This window comes from Oncorhynchus mykiss, chromosome 23, assembly GCF_057628025.1.
Source record: "Oncorhynchus mykiss isolate SJ-2025 chromosome 23, ASM5762802v1, whole genome shotgun sequence".
Taxonomy (NCBI): domain Eukaryota; kingdom Metazoa; phylum Chordata; class Actinopteri; order Salmoniformes; family Salmonidae; genus Oncorhynchus; species Oncorhynchus mykiss.
Window position 1 is genome coordinate 55010001 of NC_143044.1, and position 21926 is coordinate 55031926.

The 21926-nt window shown below is 42.8% G+C and overlaps 1 protein-coding gene across 2 annotated transcripts in view; it reads left to right on the forward strand.

Annotated features, from left to right (window-relative positions):
- The first annotated feature begins 2106 nt into the window (after positions 1–2106).
- The window catches only part of LOC110515823 (homeobox protein Meis1), a 45990-nt gene continuing 26170 nt past the window's right edge, over positions 2107–21926 (forward strand). The window contains exons 1-6 of one of the 2 annotated variants that reach the window (XM_036973515.2): positions 2107–2502; positions 6119–6339; positions 7376–7517; positions 7844–7894; positions 8461–8511; positions 9502–9648. In XM_036973515.2, coding sequence (XP_036829410.1) covers positions 6143–6339; positions 7376–7517; positions 7844–7894; positions 8461–8511; positions 9502–9648 — 588 coding nt within the window. In that variant the 5' untranslated portion in view covers positions 2107–2502; positions 6119–6142. Of the gene's footprint in view, positions 2503–3629; positions 4519–6118; positions 6340–7375; positions 7518–7843; positions 7895–8460; positions 8512–9501; positions 9649–21926 lie in introns of those variants that run through there. The other variant, XM_036973514.2, reaches the window with a different exon arrangement.

Here is a 21926-nt window from a genome sequence, read left to right on the forward strand (position 1 = left end):
CTACTCTCAAACAATGTCTCTAATTGTTATGTCAGTCGAATGTGGCGGTCAACTCAGATTTGACTGTCAGGAAAGAAATAACTTTTGATTTGATTACATGGACTCATGACATTATCCGTCCTCCGGAAGCAGATTAAAGATGAAATGATGATATTTGCTCTCTCTAGAATGAGCTGACTCTCGCCAATGAGAAACCTAAAGAGCAAGAGTGAAAGTATTGCTGCGTGCCCCTGTTGTGGTCTGTAGCGTCCTTTTATAGACGGTAATTGAAGCAACTTAATTACTTTATAATGCCACTCTGGTTCTGTGACAGCAGTTAGTAGCCTAGACGTTGATGTAATTCACCTTTCCATGTCAATTTAGACCAGGCTCGAGCTATTTACGAAGACGACCAATTTAGTTGGATGGAGATAGACACACAATTCTGAAAATACGAGGGCTAAATGTCATGTGGTATCCAGTCACGCATTGTAAAACGAAATGTATATCTCTATAAATCTAATATTTCTTAACGTAAATAAATCATTTTTTAGTGCCTAATAATATGTGAGGGTATTTTCACTCACGTTTCCACCATATAGGCTGCATTAGGCTAGTTAATGTAGAAAAACATCATTTAGGAGAGATAACTACTCACCCATGAACTACTGAAAGTAAAAGGAATACAACGAGGTCTAATCGATATGCGTAGATAATTTATCCTAAATGTTTTGCATCCATCCTTGTGCGTAACCCCACGATTCCCCGGGAATTCCATGAACCCGTGTGTCCTCACCGCCTTCATATAGCTTTCCCAGTCCCACCGAGCCCGTTACAGTGTCTGCCCCAAGCCCCGTACATGTCTCACTCATCCGTCGGTCGGTGCACGGGGCTTTAATAGTAATTTCGTGCCTGTAAATTTGGATCCCACGGCTCGGGACTGGTGGTGGTGGTGGTACCACGGGAGTCGCGTCTGAATGTGTGAACGCTGTATTATGTGATATGACAGTGCGGCTGGCAGCGGGGCATTATGATCGATGACAGATGAATCTGCAGGCTAACTTCAAACACCTTGTCATCGGGGCGTTTGGAGTAACACGTTATGAACAGCGACGGGATGGCTTAGCATAATCAGAAGATATAGCGGAACCGTATGAAAGGCCATTCTCTGGCATTTGTGTGAAATAAGTTGTCTATACGTACAGGTTATAAAGTCATATATATATATATATATATATATATATATATATATAGAGAGAGAGAGAGAGAGAGAGAGAGAGAGAGACAGACAGAGAGAGACAGAGAGAGACAGAGAGAGACAGAGAGAGAGAGAGAGAGAGAGAGAGAGAGAGAGAGAAATGTAACATAATCATATAGCCTGTAGCCCACTCTCTTCTGGCATTTGTGTTGAAACAAGTGTAGTAACTCGTTTGAATAGCTTCTTATCGGTAATGTAGGCTAACATGTATACATCCACCTAGTTCAAGCAATACACCCATATATTGTATTGAAAATGATAAACAAATACATACATTTGAATGTATACTTTGTCAACGATTTTCATTGATATCAGAGTTGTGTAGCCTAATATAAATAGATCTATGGTTCCTTTTCCATAAATCGATTTGTAAATAAATATTATAAATCGCCCTTTTACACTCAACAGTTAGCTACATTGTCCTATGTGCACACGGTGACAAAGGGGTCATTGTGAGGAATAAAATGTCCTATATTGACCAAATAACACGGTAATCCGATTATTGAGAATATTTAACAAAGTTAAAGTTTTTAATCTGGGGTAAAATCAACCCAATAAAACGTATGATGAGTTATTATATCGGTTTAAAATGCATAGATATTGTATATATAGGCTATCTCGGAAAAGTTTTAGAAAGTAAGGACAAGTAGGAAAGAGATGGAAAATAGAACGTGTGTGTGTTATTGTGTTGTTGAGAGAGAGACAGAGACAGAGAGAGACACAGAGAGAGAAAGAGAGAGACAGAGACAGAGAGAGAGAGAGAGACAGAGAAAGAGAGAGACAGAGAGAGACAGAGACAGAGACAGAGACAGAGAGAGACAGAGACAGAGACAGAGAAAGAGAGAGAGAGACAGAGAGAGAGAAAGAGAGAGAGCGAAGAGCGAGAAGCCTAAAAGACAAATGAGAACGAGCTAGGGTTTGTGAAATATTCAAACATTGTGTGAAATGTATATATATACTTATTACAAAAGACACGTTTTTAATTTGCGAGCAGCGTTTTGTTTTGCAGCTCCCCACCAATGTGGCCTGAAATCGATCAATCACCACATAGTTGATCATCTCGAGATCCAATAGGGGACTCGCATCACTGTGCCGCGCTTCCATTGGACACCCCTGGCGGACTCCGTGAGCGTGCAGCGACTCGGAACGGCCCATTCGGCGCAGAGAGGGGGAATGGGTGACGGAGGGCACGAACGGAGAACTGTACCACTCTGTAGCACTCTGACAGCAACATGAAGCTGACAGGATAGAGAGACTCTAATCTAGTGAGTTTTTCAGCTTCAGTTTTAAAGAAAGACCAATTATAGAGCACCATTCAAATGCTTTAGTAAAAAGATTGTTAGTAAAATATGTATATATTTTACAAAAAAATACCAAAATGTTGTCAATGGCCTATACAGTATTGGGCACACTAACTTCATCAAACCTAACGATGTATATATCTGTCTCTCTCTCTCTCTCTATATATATATAATATCTAATCAAGCAATTCAACAATTTCTCCCAAATCAAATAGGCTACTTACTGTAAGACGATGTAAAGTCTAATGTAGAAAGAAGTGTGATATGAAATCATGAATCTGCTGTTTTGCAGAAGGGACTTATGGGACTCCCTAAAAACATGCCACTTCGACTCAAGTGACTTCTCATAGCAGGTTAGGAGAGCATTTTTGCTAACCCTTACACTAACCATTTTCCTAACCTTCACCTACTAAGTCTCCTAAACTGCTATGTTAATCTTCCTAACCTGCTGCATAAATTCTCCTAACCTGCTAAGAACAGTCATAGCTGTATCGAAATGACATGTGTTTAGGGAGTCCCGGCCAGTTCTAGTCCAAATAGATAAAGACATCTCCACAATAACAGAGATGAGTAGACTTGGGCCGACATTAATAGGAATGATTAAGTGCATAGACGTGTTCAAGGTGGAAACTGCGTAAATGGTCAAAGAGGAAAGGCCGGGTATGTTGCAACCAAGAGCACTTTAAAAGGACATTACCATAGGTTTATTTAAGATTTAACTCCCGTTCAAAAACATGGATTTGTCACGGATATAAATGTAATTAGAATAGCATACTGCAAGGCGTTTCCTACTGGGCACGTTGGTGCAACATCATTTTATTGAAATGAGGTGGAAACAACGTTGATCCAACCAGTGTGTTCTCTTCTACCTAGTAGCCTACTAGTTTTCACATTATTAAAATCTGGAATGGCATCAAAGTCCTGAGACGATCATCTTAATCTTGGGATTAGTTGGAAAAATCCACATTTGTAAATAGAAAGGAAAAAAAACGTGAGTCAAACAAACACTATAGTAAAGTCGACTACACGACCAAGAGTCAGGGTGATATCCCACACGCCGAGGCTAAAGCTATGCATGCATGGCTTTGACCAGAGCAACACCACCAGGGGCTGAGGGATATTCTCCCTATAGCCTAGAACACAAACAGACAGGGGCTCGGAATACCCATTGACTGCTCAACTCGAGCTTTCGAAGGTCCTCCCACGACACCCCCCTCCTCTCCGCGCGACTTGATGTAGCCCATTCGCATTGTGTATAACGCGACCTGTTATGGCCACCACTACTTCCGGGTTTCGGCAGTCTGGTCCATATCCACTCCTCAGTCGCGTTTCCCAACTACTCGCACCCATTGTACACAAACCAACGAGGAGTTGGCGACTGAGCACAGCATCGATCGAGGGCTGCTCCTTTAAGAAAGACTAAGCCTGAATTATCACCCCACCTCCTCCTGATCTCCTTTACAGGGCTTTTGCGTTTTAAAAAATCAACCCAGGAGCCGAGAGTGATCAAAAGAAAAACGAGTGAGCTGAATGTTTTGTGTGCATTTGACTATTCACATTAGGTGTGCTAACCCGTGGAAGCGCGGCGCGGATCATCATTCATTCCGGGCTACTTTGACAAGCCTCGGCGTTTGATTGACAGGCGTGGTGGCAAAAAGCCATGAGACTTCGCTAGTTTTGTTTTGAGGGGTATTTTCATACTGTTTTTTTTTTGAAAATAAGACTGGGGTTTCTCCCCCTATGCCACTGCCCTGGGGATAGCTCAGGCCCTATTCGCGGTTGCTTTGGACTGAACTTGAGCTGAAGAGGGCTGGCTTGAATTCATCGTTGCATTTCTCTTGCAAGAAATACGGATTCTTGAAAGATCTCGCATTTGGAATTTGCGTTTTTATTTGTTCTTCACCCTGGCCTCTTAGGGGATATATCCGAAGCGAAAGGAGAGAAGAAGAGAGGGACTAGAGGAGGGATATGGCGCAGCGGGTACGTAAGCAAGACTATCCCGAAAAGTTTCACTGTAACTCCACTGTGTGAAAATGCAAAGCCATGAACACCGTAACGTGGCCAATGACAGACGCTCGCGGCGAAACTTTACTTTCTTCTTCAAGACCCCGCTGGACCGAATTCCATGTTTTGCAGTTTTGCATCTTTGGCACAATATTACGCACGGACGCTCATATTTGCTGCTTCGCGAACGCCCCGACTAGGGACATTAGAAGTGTCATCCTATCTGCTGTTTCCAGATTAGTCTTGACAGGCCAGTTACTGGAAGAGAAACAAATAGCAATGGGACCAAACAAACCCAAACTTTATACTTCCGAAGTCGAATTTAAATGACTTTAGTCATTTTTGTAATTCATCAAATTCATGTAAATGCTTTGAGGTTTGAATCTCTGAGTGTTTTTTTTTTTATTATAATTCATTATCATCTAGAGTTGCATCCTCAATTATAGTTTATTACAAAGTAGGCCTAATAACGTTTAATTTAGTAATTTGGGTAAAAAAACAACAACATTTTTGCATATGCTAATAAAACACATTTTTTTGTCATGATGTGATGACATATGGTTTGATACATAGCCTAAAACCCCCGGAATACTCGACTAAATGGCATAATTTTTAGAAATGAAATGTAAGAGAGATCACACTTATTATTCAAAGACCTTTTGCTTGATGGAGAGACACACTACATCAGTACCACGCGGGTCATTTGTGCACCTCTCCACGTGTCAGGGTCTAAATGGTAGTCTTTATAATACCGTGCCACGTTCAGAGTCCACAATACATCATTAAAATCACTCATTAATTTGTTAAAGAAACAGGCCCCAACATAAATGTTGTTTTAACTTTTAGTCAACGTGTTATACAACACGTATGTCTGTGTGAAAAGACATATTCAGGCACACATTTAGTATGGGCGTATGGGGATGGAAAATATGTAGACAATTTATAACTACAAATTACTTCGGTTTAAATGTTCATCTATCTATACTAGACATCTTCAATGATCATCATTATGAGAAACAGAAACATCAATTTAACTGCGTTTGTTAAATATATTAATGATGGTGTATTTGGCGTGTAATAACAGAGTAACCCATGTTACACAATTCTAATGATGCTCTAAAATGAGCAAACACTGTAATTAAAGAGACTAAATGTTGCGAAAGCCTACTATCAAATCATTCAAAATACACAAAGACGAAACATGCATGCTTGTCATCCGTTTTATCCTGCTCATATATATTTCAGTTTTTGCTATTTTAGTAGGCCTAGCTTTGGAATTAAAGATCAGATTTGAATAATGTTTTAACGAGATTATCCCTAATTGTGTTACTATTTCTTATATGGTGGTGTAAATATGTAAAATACTCTTAGAGATACAGTTGAACTTTAAGGGTATTATATTCTTGAATATAAACAAGGTCACTAAGGCCAACCTCGGTAGATTTCATTTTTTATTTATTCATTCATTGGTAGGTTACTATCGACACGTTATATTGTTGTCTGCAAAGTGCGTAAAACCACCACAGTCCTATAACTGTCCATTCAGTAGGAAACTGTGTTGTTATTGTGTATACAGTACGAAGACTTGCCCCACTACGGGATGGACGGGGTGGGTATCCCCACCACCATGTACGGCGACCCGCACGGTGCCCGCTCCATGCAGGCCGTCCACCTCAACCACGGCCCCCAGCTACACTCACACCAGTACCCGCACACAGCCCACAGCAACGCCATGCCGCCTAGCATGGGCTCGTCCGTCAACGACGCCCTGAAGAGAGATAAAGACCAGATATATGGGTAGGTGACTGTAGCTTACGGTTATATATGAGCAACTTTGTGTGGGATTTCATATGTTTTGGTTGATTTTCTTGTTGGAGTTGAAAATGTGTAGACTGTTAGACCGTGAAGAGCGGTTGGGAAAAAGTCAAATACACGTGGGATTGTTACCTGGGAATTATTGTTGTTTTGGAACTTTTTTTGTAAGAATAATTTATTGTCGAAAGTTGTGTTGACTTCTATAACTTGGCACAAAGTTGTATGCTTTATGTACTCAAAATATAGGCTACGATATTTGTTGACACAAAATATTATGCACCCGTGACCCTGAGACCAATAGCTACTATGTGCAGCAGCACATTTTAGGCTATATGTTTTGGAAATTAAAATTCCAATTAGTTTATTGTAGTTTTACAAGGACCTGTAATTGATTACTACATATTAATATAACTAAATGGTGTGCAATGGTCATGTTATATGGCCAATTTCGAGGAGTTTTATGTAATAAAACAGACACCCAAAATTATGCACACCCTACATTAATTTAGATGAGTTAATTAAAATTCCAAAGCATGATGTATGTACGGTGACTGAACATGTCACAAATAATTTAACTATTTTACTCAGTTCAATGGTAGGCTTACTTGAGAGCGCCATATTTTTCTTAAATTCTAGACATTGGCCCTAACATTTCCAGAACGGTCATATCCGCGATTTACAAATGAGACTAAAATGGAACAAATTGCACGTATTAAACGTTTGATATTTTCAAAGACAAAGGCAGATCTAGTCTATAGGCTTAGGAGAACATACAGTGCTGCACAAAAAAAGTACATTTTATTCAAATCATTTGACACAATTATCTGTCACTAAAAACTATATCGTTTGAATATTTTTTCCTGCACTAATAGGCTATAAACGCCTTACATAAAACGGCATACACATATCACCAATTCCCAGAGCTATGCCTAGTTGTTGAGACTAGCTTATAGAACCAGTGTTGACCCCGGCCTTGTTCTCTGCGGTGACATTTGCTATTGTGTTTGATTCCATGCAGGCACCCCCTGTTCCCCCTGCTTGCACTGATTTTTGAGAAATGTGAATTAGCGACTTGCACGCCCAGAGAGCCTGGGGTCGCGGGAGGAGACGTTTGTTCATCGGAATCTTTCAATGAAGATATAGCAGTGTTTGCAAAACAGGTCGGTGAAAAAACGTTACGCGTTATTAACATAGGCTACATTATGCATACGATTATAGATGTGTGTGGCTGAGCATAAAGCCTATGTTTTTAAGCTGGGTATTTTGTTAGTGTAATTAAATGTTATTGTAAAGTTTAACATTGGAAATGTTTTGAAGCGTGTATTGTTTAGAAGTAGCCTGATAGTATTTGTTATGCCATTAACAGTAGTTTATGTTTAACGCATTGTTCAATATTGGGAATACTATTTTAATATTAAATACATTATTATTTTTCTCACGGATGTTGCCCATAAGTGTTGAAGTGTTCATGATTTTGTGGTTTTAGATTCGGGCAGAAAAGCCGTTATTTTCATCGAATCCAGAACTGGATAACCTGGTAAGACAAATATTGATTTGATTATACAAGAAGTGGGCTAAAGACTAAGAGTCAACGTGGATGTATCCAACATATCAGGGCTTGCCTTCATATTATGTCACGGTTTCTGAACACCAGACGCTGTTAGTTTCAAAACGTTTCTCCAACGACTGGAGGTTGTTGTTCTTCAATCCGGATTGTTTGATTTTTATGATAGCCCTCGGTTGTCACGGTAGATAAGCATCTTTTGAGGGCCGCATTAGAAAGCTGTCAAATGGATTTGGACTACATTTCCCTTCGATGGAAAGTTATTACGTTAATAGTTTTCACTTGTAATGTAGGATATCTAATGCTTATGTCTGGGCAAGCTTCTATTGTGTTTGATTGATTAGCCAATGTTGTAATGCCGTACGCTTATAATGTTGAATATCAAGCTCGACATAAAATCAAAATTCAAAATCCAATTTAACATGAATAATTTTCTCCATTGTAGTTTCTTATATCCTATCCAGAAACATATGCCTATTTCATATTAGGACATTTTTACAAGCTAATCTTTTTTTTAAATTGTTATTTAAATTTTTCAGATGATTCAAGCCATTCAAGTTTTACGGTTTCATCTTCTGGAGTTGGAAAAGGTAATATCACAGCTCCCTGTTGCTGCCTGGCCTTGTCACACTTCATAGCTATGGGCGACATTTGCATAAATGTATTTTTCTAGTCGGCTATAATTAGTGTCGAAATCAATCACGGGGCCTATTTCTCTTCCGCGTTGTAGCCTAATCACAACGCGAGCTGCTACAACTGCATGGAGCGGATATCTCTGTGACCAAATCTCTCTGAGAGCTAATAGTTTATTTTGGTGTAGATTACATACAAGGTGAATTAATTATATCATTTAAAGTATGTTATACGCGCTTTAGGTATTGGAGAATGCTAAAGGCCGAGAAAAGTAGCCCGCTGTAGCATAGATTGGCGTGACATTAGTGAGCCATTTTTGTATATGGTATATTGATATGTTTTACCAATGGTAGCCCACTGTCCAAACAATTGATCAGTTGAAATGATTGTTAATTAACTTTCAGTAGACCGAGTGTTGGGCTATTTTAATACAATTCAAAACATGATATAACATTAGGGTCGTTGCAGGCTGTAGCAGCATTGTGTAGCGATGCATTTAGCCCATACAGCATGCACCATCCTCGGCATGACCAGGCGACATGCACCGGGTTGGGTCGGTGGTAATAATGGAATCACTGGAGGAAATGAAGCAGTTTACCTTAAATGTCAATCAGTCGGGTCACCCCACCACCTCCCTAATGGACACAACCTGGGGGCACTGATACATTTAACACGGGTGTTGACCAGGTTGTAGCCCGCCAGTCTTCTTGTCATTGTCAATTTTCGTTGAAGTCTCAATTTTTCTCTGTAATAAAGTTACTTCATATTTCTGGATTCGGCTGGTCACGTGGGAGCGCACAGCAACACCACGTGCTCGCCTCAACCCATTTGGACCAGGTTGTCCAAGTGGCTTGCAGCTTTGTAGTTGCAGGCATGTGTCAGATATACAGTACCTCATGTCTTTTCTTTTGGTGTGTTTTCCTATTCTCTTTTATGTTGTTCTATAGGTACACGAACTATGTGACAATTTCTGTCACCGGTACATCAGCTGTCTGAAAGGAAAGATGCCCATCGACTTGGTGATCGACGACAGAGAGGGCGGATCAAAATCGGACAACGAGGAAATAACAAGATCATCCGGGCCTCTTGATCAGGTAATGTCACCTCTCTCTCTCTCTCTCTCTCTCTCTATCTCTCTCTCTACTGGGAATATTCAGTGTGGTGTCTTCTGGGTCACTTCTCCGCGAGGCGCTGTTATTTGCATACGATTAAGACCATTTTAGATTCCATCGGAATGAAAATTTCTCTGTATAATGTATCCATTATTGGCCCATTAAGGTTTGATCCGGGAACCGACCCGGGGGAGATTAGCCCGAGAAAGCATCGCCATAAACTTGACCTGCTTCTTGTCCATTTTAATTTAGCCATCTTTCCCTTTTCTTATTTTCCTCCTCCTCTCCACCACCTCTGTCTTCTAGTTTTTAATCAAAACGAAACGTCATCAGTGCATTTGTATTACCACGCAGCCACTGTGGAGAGGCCAAACGCATAGTTTGATATCTCACCGGAGGGACTGAGACCGTGGGTTTAGTTGCCTTGGATTTCCCGTTGTAGTTTACGGTTCATTAGGTGTCTTGTCAGTATTTTTCCTCAGACATGAGTGCACATTGCTTAGGCGAATAGCCCTATTCGTGACCACTTTGTGCTTTAAAGCGCGAAGACAGAGAGAGATTCCATGGCACTTGCTGAAATTACGGTTTGATTTTGAAAGCTACTTGGCAGTAGGTTAGATTAGGACAAGGCAGTAGGCTACATTAGGGCAAGGCAGTAGGCTAGATTAGGGGAATGGTTCCTATTGTGAGTCGCGGGCAGCAGTAGCGATATCAGCACATCCTTCATTATGTGCTCCACTGGCTGCTCGCTCTCGAGGGACATTGTAGTGCGCGCGCAGGCATGACCCTAATGGTCCGTATTGCCGTTAAATAATGATAACAGTAATAATGATTAGAATTATGCAAATCTATAGCCCTATCTTTTATGCGGTGGATTTTAGGCCATTAATAGCATGCTTCATTTTGTAGCCTGAATAGAGACACAGCTTTTCTTATTTCACTTAACAAAATAGGCCTATATTTTCGAAAGTTATCTCTGTTAGGGTTTTAGAGAAGAATGAATGAAGGCCCTCAGAGACATAGGCTATGGATACCGATGAAGGGAAAAAACACAAGTGGCCAAATTAAAGAGATTAGCGGCTAGGCAGATATAAAAAGTAATGAAGCGATTAGGCTAAATAATTTAAATCCGTGGACCTCCATATGGTTGAGTGGCCGGCTAGAGCTGGCGGTCTGTTGTAGTGCTCCGGAGAGAGTGGCAGCGAGCAGCTTCCATGTTCTGTGGTGAATAGCGTAGTTAGCAGGCAGTATAGCCTAGGCATCGTCATTCATGGACGAGCTGGGACCAAAATGGGAGCGACCCCCTGCCTGCCTCAAGCTTCCTCTCTCTCGCTCTCTCTCTCTCTTTCTCCGTCACCAGCCCCATATTAATGATTATGCTAATGAGGCAGATCGCCCCGCCAGATAACACTTCATTTAATTCAAAAGCAGAATTAAATAACATGATGCCAATTGTGCACTTAAGTGTTTCTTTGAACGCGTATTCTTTGGGGACCTTGTCAAAGACGTTGCGCCTAGATAGAACTGAGATATGAGTGAAACTGTGGAAGATAAAGGGGGTATCGAAATATAGGCTTCGCGAACACCCTAGGGTTTGTAGGTATATGAAGCACATCATGTTGTGCTCGCGGGCAGTGATATGGTACTTTAATTGACTTTAAGATGAAGACATGCCCTATTTTAATCTAATGATGGCCTTCCTTGTAGCCTAAATATTGAGGCTAATATCATATAGGCATATAGGTTGACAGTGTCTCCGCTGTGAAGCGCATTAATAGGCCTCTATGTAAAAACTGTTCTGACAGATCTGGAATATGTCCATATCAATTAAATTCCTGATATTTCAGAGTAAGATTATGATACAATACAAAGTAGTGCAGCTAGCCTACATTTTAGGCATATCTGCTTAATGATCCATAAACCACAAATTAACTTATCCAGAGAGCGCTGAGGGGTCTTTGGCTCAAAGATAAGACCGTTTTCAATTAAATGAAACTGCACTTGCTTTATCGCGATACTTTCCAGCTGAGCTGAATATAGGCTATGTATTTTAGTATTTTGTATTTCTTGTAGGACATTTTATGCTTTTGCGTTTGTTAGGCAGCCGTGACACCCTTAACGGATTAGCGCGGTGTGAGAATTATCTCTATCCATATGTATTGTTAATATACGCCCTGGGGCATAACGTTCAATTGGACTGGAAAAAATATAGAGAATTTGTTAACAAGAAGGAACGGAAGCTCATTTATGCACAAACCAATTTATTCCAGCGAGGGGACTGTAGCAGAAAAGGGCCCAAAAAAATAGTACTTTGAATTTATTAAACTCCAGGGTCTGCGCCGAGTTACTAGCAGCTTGTGCACCCAAGCATTGAACCAATAATGTTCCGTTCCGACTCCTCCATCTTTTTTTCCTCCCCTTGTTATTTTGCTTGTCTCTTGCTTTGCGCAGGAAAGTAGCGCATGCAGGAAGGACGCAGGGCGCCTCTTGTCAAAAAAAGGAGCGGATAAGAGCATTTCAGGAGAGGTGAAACAGTCATAGAGAGAGGGAGAGAGTCTGGCTGTGAAGGCTTGTGAATGTGACCAAGCCAGTTTGGGTGTGCGTGTGCGTGCGTGTGTGAGAGAGCCCAGCCTGGCTCCATGCTCCCTTTAAAACCCTTTTCCTCCTTCTCCCTAGAAAACTAGTTTTACCACATTTATTTGACATATTCAACCCCTTTATTTACTACATTTGACCGCAGCCTCTCCCTGCTCATTTTGACCCACTTGAAGGGTAGTCAAACATTTCCATAAATAGATTCCTTTAGTCTTCACTTTTTAATTAAGTGGTGTTCATGTGAACATAACACATTTCAAAACAACTAAAACGTGATACACTTCTTAGCATATCGTCTAGTCTCCTCCACGGGAATAGGTGATGCTAGGAAATAATGTGCTTGCATGTTCCTAGGCTTCATCAACGCAGATTCCACACGACAGCTAAGATTCCACACGACAGCTAAGATTCCACACGACAGCTAAGATTCCACACGACAGCTAAGATTCCACACGACAACTAAGATTCCACACGACAACTAAGATTCCACACGACAGCTAAGATTCCCCACGACAACTAAGATTCCACACGACAACTAAGATTCCACACGACAGCTAAGATTCCACACGACAGCTAAGATTCCACACGACAGCTAAGATTCCACACGACAGCTAAGATTCCACACGACAGCTAAGATTCCACACGACAGCTAAGATTCCACACAACAACTAAAACACATAAAACTAGTATAGGAAGACAGCTCCATATTCTGTTGTTTTAAAGTCCTTCAGTCATACATGCAGACGTGGCCCATGTATACATATCCCCACCCAGGGCTTAATCTCTTCTCTGTGTTGTTGATGACATGGTGCTTGTTGCCTTGCCGATTGAATACGTATTTGCCTAGCCCACACATGGCTCTCCACTGCTCCGAGTGAGCAACGAGATGGGAGGTCGTTCCAGCCACCGCGTCACAGCAGCAGCTAGCGCTCCGTTTGCACAGTTGTCTTTAATTGCAGAGAAGCAGGAGGAAGGTGCGCAGCAAATCTGCTAATGAACTTTGTGACAAGCTCAGAGAGTGGAAAACTGCTGCACCCTATTCCCTATTTAGTGCACTACTTTTGTCCAGGGTCCAAAGGGCTCTGTTCAAATGTAGTGCACTATGTAGGGAATAGGGTGCCACTCTTGGGTGGCATCCCCAGGCTGTCTAGATGCTGTGATAATAACGCTGTGGACACTGCATCTGGTGAGCTCTTCTCCTCTATTGTGCCCTCCATCCTGAAGTGGGGATCATTGTGCCCTCCATCCTGAAGTGGGGTTCATTGTGCCCTCCATCCTGAAGTGGGGTTCATTGTGCCCTCCATCCTGAAGTGGGGTTCATTGTGCCCTCCATCCTGAAGTGGGGTTCATTGTGCCCTCCATCCTGAAGTGGGGTTCATTGTGCCCTCCATCCTGAAGTGGGGATCATTGTGCCCTCCATCCTGAAGTGGGGATCATTGTGCCCTCCATCCTGAAGTGGGGATCATTGTGCCCTCCATCCTGAAGTGGGGTTCATTGTGCCCTCCATCCTGAAGTGGGGATCATTGTGCCCTCCATCCTGAAGTGGGGTTCATTGTGCCCTCCATCCTGAAGTGGGGTTCATTGTGCCCTCCATCCTGAAGTGGGGTTCATTGTGCCCTCCATCCTGAAGTGGGGTTCATTGTGCCCTCCATCCTGAAGTGGGGATCATTGTGCCCTCCATCCTGAAGTGGGGATCATTGTGCCCTCCATCCTGAAGTGGGGATCATTGTGCCCTCCATCCTGAAGTGGGGTTCATTGTGCCCTCCATCCTGAAGTGGGGATCATTGTGCCCTCCATCCTGAAGTGGGGTTCATTGTGCCCTCCATCCTGAAGTGGGGTTCATTGTGCCCTCCATCCTGAAGTGGGGTTCATTGTGCCCTCCATCCTGAAGTGGGGTTCATTGTGCCCTCCATCCTGAAGTGGGGTTCATTGTGCCCTCCATCCTGAAGTGGGGTTCATTGTGCCCTCCATCCTGAAGTGGGGTTCATTGAAATGACCCTCGTTTTTTCTTCCTTTTTCCAGAGTGGTTCTAGAATGATTGAAAAGGAACATGCTCATTGGTCATATTGTTTGGAATGGGTTGAAGAGCGCTTTGAGCCAGTGTATGCAAATTCTGATAGCATAAGGACTTCGATTTAGATAGGTTTTGTGAGTGTATACATAAATACAACCCTGAAGGTTGAGAAACATAGTGTCATCAGAAGTAAGACAAACACATGGTATTAACTGGTGTGTATTCAGGCCCAATTGAGACCAGAGTCTCATTCCCAATGCTGACCTGAGTACAAACATTTTCTCACAAACATGAAGTACAATTAACATTCCAAATAAAACAAGAATAATAACAATTACTTCACAACCTCAACGCCACAACCTCAACGCCACAACCTCAACGCCACAACCTCAACGCCACAACCTCAACGCCACAACCTCAACGCCACAACCTCAACACCACAACCTCAACACCACAACCACAACCTCAACACCACAACCACAACCTCAACACCACAACCACAACACCACAACCTCAACACCACAACCACAACCACAACACCGCAGCCTCAACACCACAACCACAACCACAACACCACAACCTCAACATCACAACCACAATACCACAACACCACAACCTCAACACCACAACCTCAACATCACAACCACAACCACAACACCACAATCTCAACATCACAACCACAACCACAACACCACAACCTCAACATCACAACCACAACCACAACACCACAATCTCAACATCACAACCACAACCACAACACCACAACCTCAACATCACAACCACAATACCACAACACCACAACCTCAACACCACAACTTCAACAAATAAACCACAACAATCAATGGAAACAACTTCCATACTGAATAAATTCATTCAACATCAGAGTCCTACACTGTCCTAGCGGCACCAGGGAATCAAGGCAAGGAATTTTCTAGGTTATTCCAACAAAAATCAGGGGTGGCACTTAAACTAAAGGAGGATTTACCTAAATTGGTGGAGACCAGAGGGACCTCAAGAATGAACCAATCCTGCGAGCGGGTTTGGTAGCTCATTCTCTTATAGGTTAGCAGCAAAGTTAGGTAAGTTGGAAGCTTGTGTAGCGGAGCTTTGGAAACAAACAAATAGGAGTAATGAAGTGACCTGTGGGACTTCAATGAGGACCAGCCGACCTTTTGATACAGGAAGCAGTGGTGATTATTGAAACTGTCACCTGTGGGACTTCAATGAGGACCAGCCGACCTTTTGATACAGGAAGCAGTGGTGATTATTGAAACTGTCACCTGTGGGACTTCAATGAGGACCAGCCGACCTTTTGATACAGGAAGCAGTGGTGATTATTGAAACTGTCACCTGTGGTAAACATGTATATCGTTGTTTGAGGCTTCTCTCCGTGGACAGTCGTCAGTGTTTGGCTAGAGAGCTCCCAGCCACAGTAACACACGGCCATCTTTCCTCCACAATAAAGCCCAGGTTCTCTGGCTTCTCCTCCACAGGGCCTTGTTCCCAGGTGCCTTCCACCCAGCTGTGTTTGTGTGTGTCTTGTGTGTGTGTGTGTGTGTGTGTGTGTGTGTGAGTGTGAGAGTGACCTAGCAGTGTTAGTTTAGGTTACTCCCGTGGTTATCTGGCTGACCCCTAGTGACCCCTTGGGCATGCTGTGACTCAATGGAAAGCCTGACCAGTGACCACTGGGTCACACACACACACACACACACACACACACACACACATACACACATACACATACACACACACACACATACACATACACACACACACACACACACACACACACACACACACACACACACACACACACATACACATACACACACACACACCTCTCTGAGGGGGCGCTAGTAGTTCTGTAATCATCATGTTGCTCACTGTAGTTAATCTATGTCTGCTGCTGTCCATTCAGTATGGATCAGAATACACCAGGCCAACACTCTGTCTCTCTCTCTGTCTCTCTCTCTGTCCATTCAGTATGGATCAGAATACACCAGGCCAACACTCTGTCTCTCTCTCTGTCTCTCTCTCTGTCCATTCAGTATGGATCAGAATACACCAGGCCAACACTCTGTCTCTCTCTCTGTCTCTCTCTCTGTCCATTCAGTATGGATCAGAATACACCAGGCCAACACTCTGTCTCTCTCTCTGTCTCTCTCTCTGTCCATTCAGTATGGATCAGAATACACCAGGCCAACACTCTGTCTCTCTCTCTGTCTCTCTCTCTGTCCATTCAGTATGGATCAGAATACACCAGGCCAACACTCTGTCTCTCTCTCTGTCTCTCTCTCTGTCCATTCAGTATGGATCAGAATACACCAGGCCAACACTCTGTCTCTCTCTCTGTCTCTCTCTCTGTCCATTCAGTATGGATCAGAATACACCAGGCCAACACTCTGTCTCTCTCTCTGTCTCTCTCTCTGTCCATTCAGTATGGATCAGAATACACCAGGCCAACACTCTGTCTCTCTCTCTGTCTCTCTCTCTGTCCATTTAGTATGGATCAAAATACACCAGGCCAACACTCTGTCTCTCTCTCTCTCTCTCTCTCTCTGTCCCCCCATTCTCTGTCTATCTCCTTCTGTCTCTCTCTCTTTCTGTCCCCCCCTTCTCTGTCTATCTCTCTCTCTCTCTCTCTCTCTGTCCATTCAGTATGGATCAGAATACACCAGGCCAACACTCTCTCTCTCTCTCTCTCTCTCTCTGTCCCCCCATTCTCTGTCTATCTCCTTCTGTCTCTCTCTCTTTCTGTCCCCCCCTTCTCTGTCTATCTCCTTCTGTCTCTCTCTCTCTCTCCTTCTGTCTATCTCCTTCTGTCTCTCTCTCTCTATCTGTCCCCCCCTTCTCTGTCTATCTCCATCTGTCTCTCTCTCTCTCTCTCTCTCTCTCTCTGTCCCCCCCTTCTCTGTCTATCTCCATCTGTCTCTCTCTCTCTCTCTCTGTCCCCCCCTTCTCTGTCTATCTACTTCTGTAAGCAACAATCTCCCCTGTTCTTCAAAACAAACTTTGGATTATTCCACTGATTGTCAGTAATAGTTGGGCTTTGTAGTTGAAAAGAGGGGCTTTGACCCTCTCCTGCCCCCCTATTCCCCCCCCCCCCCCCCCCCGCCTAGTCCTTTCCATTAGAAGTGAATGTGGTGCTGCTGTGGACGATTCAACAAGTGATACAAAGAGTTGACCACGTGACCTGTGTGGGTTTCTTGTCCTCTTTTATAGTGCTGGAATAACAAGTAGGGTGTGATTCCATGAAGGAATCAGAAACAGAGGAACGGGCCCCACTTCAAACAATATCTCAATGAATATAGAAAGGACTTTTAAAACAGGGCAGTAAAAATACACCATTTTACTGGCATTTGCTTTTAAAGACCATCGATAAGAGAGATTGTTTAGTGTTGTAATCGTTACTGTCTTAGTGATTATAGTGTAGTAAATGACAACCATAATCTACCGGTTTCTGTTATCTTGTAAGTCTTCAACTTCTGCCTTGAAGTTATTTTATTTTCTCAGGCTGCTGTCCCTCTCTCTCTGGAGCCAAGTGGTTTTAGAGCTAAACCAACAATAACCTGGTTTAACACGTGTGTACTCAGTTAATGGAAAGTTCCTTTCCTCCTCAACCCCCCCCCCCCCCCCCCCTCCTCCTCCCTCTGCCCCCCCATGGGTCTTTCACAATAGGCCTGTGACTAACTCAGGTCTCTAAGGGATTCAATAAGAGCATCTCACTGGTATAGCAGGGTCCAGTTCATTAGGCACCACACGGAAGAAACACGGAGGGATTATCAGTACTGGTCCAATAAGAAACACTCATTTTTGAATATTCTGTTGCAAAATGTTTCTAAGATGTTTTCCGTTGTGTTTAACTAATGAACCCAGTTGAGCTTCTGCTAAAGGACGACACCTATTATTACCTGTCCACTATCCTGTGTCTTCTCCACTTGTAGTGCTGATTACACACAGAGACTATACAGCTATCCTGTGTCTTCTTCACCTGTAGTGCTGATTACACACAGAGAGACTATACAACTATCCTGTGTCTTCTTCACCTGTAGTGCTGATTACACACACAGACTATACAGCTATCCTGTGTCTTCTTCACCTGTAGTGCTGATTACACACACAGACTATACAACTATCCTGTGTCTTCTCCACTTGTAGTGCTGATTACACACACAGACTATACAGCTATCCTGTGTCTTCTCCACTTGTAGTGCTGATTACACACACAGAGACTATACAGCTATCCTGTGTCTTCTCCACTTGTAGTGCTGATTACACACACAGAGACTATACAGCTACCCTGTGTCTTCTCCACTTGTAGTGCTGATTACACACAGAGACTATACAACTATCCTGTGTCTTCTTCACTTGTAGTGCTGATTACACACAGAGACTATACAGCTATCCTGTGTCTTCTTCACTTGTAGTGCTGATTACACACAGACTATACAGCTATCCTGTGTCTTCTCCACTTGTAGTGCTGATTACACACACAGACTATACAGCTATCCTGTGTCTTCTCCACCTGTAGTGCTGATTACACACACAGACTATACAACTATCCTGTGTCTTCTCCACCTGTAGTGCTGATTACACACACAGACTATACAGCTATCCTGTGTCTTCTTCACTTGTAGTGCTGATTACACACAGACTATACAGCTATCCTGTGTCTTCTCCACCTGTAGTGCTGATTACACACACAGACTATACAGCTATCCTGTGTCTTCTCCACTTGTAGTGCTGATTACACACACAGACTATACAACTATCCTGTGTCTTCTCCACCTGTAGTGCTGATTACACACACAGACTATACAGCTATCCTGTGTCTTCTCCACCTGTAGTGCTGATTACACACACAGACTATACAGCTATCCTGTGTCTTCTCCACCTGTAGTGCTGATTACACACACAGACTATACAGCTATCCTGTGTCTTCTTCACTTGTAGTGCTGATTACACACACAGACTATACAGCTATCCTGTGTCTTCTCCACCTGTAGTGCTGATTACACACACAGACTATACAGCTATCCTGTGTCTTCTCCACCTGTAGTGCTGATTACACACACAGACTATACAGCTATCCTGTGTCTTCTTCACTTGTAGTGCTGATTACACACACAGACTATACAGCTATCCTGTGTCTTCTTCACCTGTAGTGCTGATTACACACACAGACTATACAGCTATCCTGTGTCTTCTTCACTTGTAGTGCTGATTACACACACAGACTATACAGCTATCCTGTGTCTTCTTCACTTGTAGTGCTGATTACACACAGACTATACAGCTATCCTGTGTCTTCTCCACTTGTAGTGCTGATTACACACACAGAGACTATACAGCTATCCTGTGTCTTCTTCACTTGTAGTGCTGATTACACACAGAGACTATACAGCTATCCTGTGTCTTCTTCACCTGTAGTGCTGATTACACACACAGACTATACAGCTATCCTGTGTCTTCTTCACCTGTAGTGCTGATTACACACACAGACTATACAACTATCCTGTGTCTTCTCCACCTGTAGTGCTGATTACACACACAGAGACTATACAGCTATCCTGTGTCTTCTCCACCTGTAGTGCTGATTACACACACAGAGACTATACAGCTATCCTGTGTCTTCTCCACCTGTAGTGCTGATTACACACACAGAGACTATACAGCTATCCTGTGTCTTCTCCACCTGTAGTGCTGATTACACACACAGAGACTATACAGCTATCCTGTGTCTTCTCCACTTGTAGTGCTGATTACACACACAGACTATACAGCTATCCTGTGTCTTCTCCACTTGTAGTGCTGATTACACACACAGACTATACAGCTATCCTGTGTCTTCTTCACCTGTAGTGCTGATTACACACAGAGACTATACAGCTATCCTGTGTCTTCTTCACTTGTAGTGCTGATTACACACAGAGACTATACAACTATCCTGTGTCTTCTCCACTTGTAGTGCTGATTACACACACAGACTATACAGCTATCCTGTGTCTTCTCCACCTGTAGTGCTGATTACACACAGAGACTATACAGCTATCCTGTGTCTTCTCCACTTGTAGTGCTGATTACACACACAGACTATACAGCTATCCTGTGTCTTCTTCACCTGTAGTGCTGATTACACACACAGACTATACAGCTATCCTGTGTCTTCTTCACTTGTAGTGCTGATTACACACAGACTATACAGCTATCCTGTGTCTTCTTCACTTGTAGTGCTGATTACACACACAGACTATACAGCTATCCTGTGTCTTCTTCACTTGTAGTGCTGATTACACACACAGACTATACAGCTATCCTGTGTCTTCTCCACTTGTAGTGCTGATTACACACACAGACTATACAGCTATCCTGTGTCTTCTTCACTTGTAGTGCTGATTACACACAGACTATACAGCTATCCTGTGTCTTCTCCACTTGTAGTGCTGATTACACACACAGACTATACAGCTATCCTGTGTCTTCTTCACTTGTAGTGCTGATTACACACACAGACTATACAGCTATCCTGTGTCTTCTCCACTTGTAGTGCTGATTACACACACAGACTATACAGCTATCCTGTGTCTTCTTCACTTGTAGTGCTGATTACACACACAGACTATACAGCTATCCTGTGTCTTCTCCACTTGTAGTGCTGATTACACACACAGACTATACAGCTATCCTGTGTCTTCTCCACTTGTAGTGCTGATTACACACACAGACTATACAGCTATCCTGTGTCTTCTTCACTTGTAGTGCTGATTACACACACAGACTATACAACTATCCTGTGTCTTCTCCACTTGTAGTGCTGATTACACACACAGACTATACAGCTATCCTGTGTCTTCTTCACTTGTAGTGCTGATTACACACAGACTATACAGCTATCCTGTGTCTTCTTCACTTGTAGTGCTGATTACACACACAGACTATACAGCTATCCTGTGTCTTCTCCACCTGTAGTGCTGATTACACACACACACAGACTATACAACTATCCTGTGTCTTCTTCACTTGTAGTGCTGATTACACACACAGAGAGACTATACAACTATCCTGTGTCTTCTTCACTTGTAGTGCTGATTACACACACAGACTATACAGCTATCCTGTGTCTTCTTCACTTGTAGTGCTGATTACACACACAGAGAGACTATACAGCTATCCTGTGTCTTCTTCACTTGTAGTGCTGATTACACACACAGAGAGACTATACAACTATCCTGTGTCTTCTTCACTTGTAGTGCTGATTACACACACAGAGACTATACAACTATCCTGTGTCTTCTCCACTTGTAGTGCTGATTACACACACAGACTATACAACTATCCTGTGTCTTCTTCACTTGTAGTGCTGATTACACACACAGAGACTATACAACTATCCTGTGTCTTCTCCACTTGTAGTGCTGATTACACACACAGACTATACAGCTATCCTGTGTCTTCTTCACCTGTAGTGCTGATTACACACAGAGACTATACAGCTATCCTGTGTCTTCTTCACTTGTAGTGCTGATTACACACACAGACTATACAGCTATCCTGTGTCTTCTTCACCTGTAGTGCTGATTACACACAGAGACTATACAGCTATCCTGTGTCTTCTCCACCTGTAGTGCTGATTACACACACAGACTATACA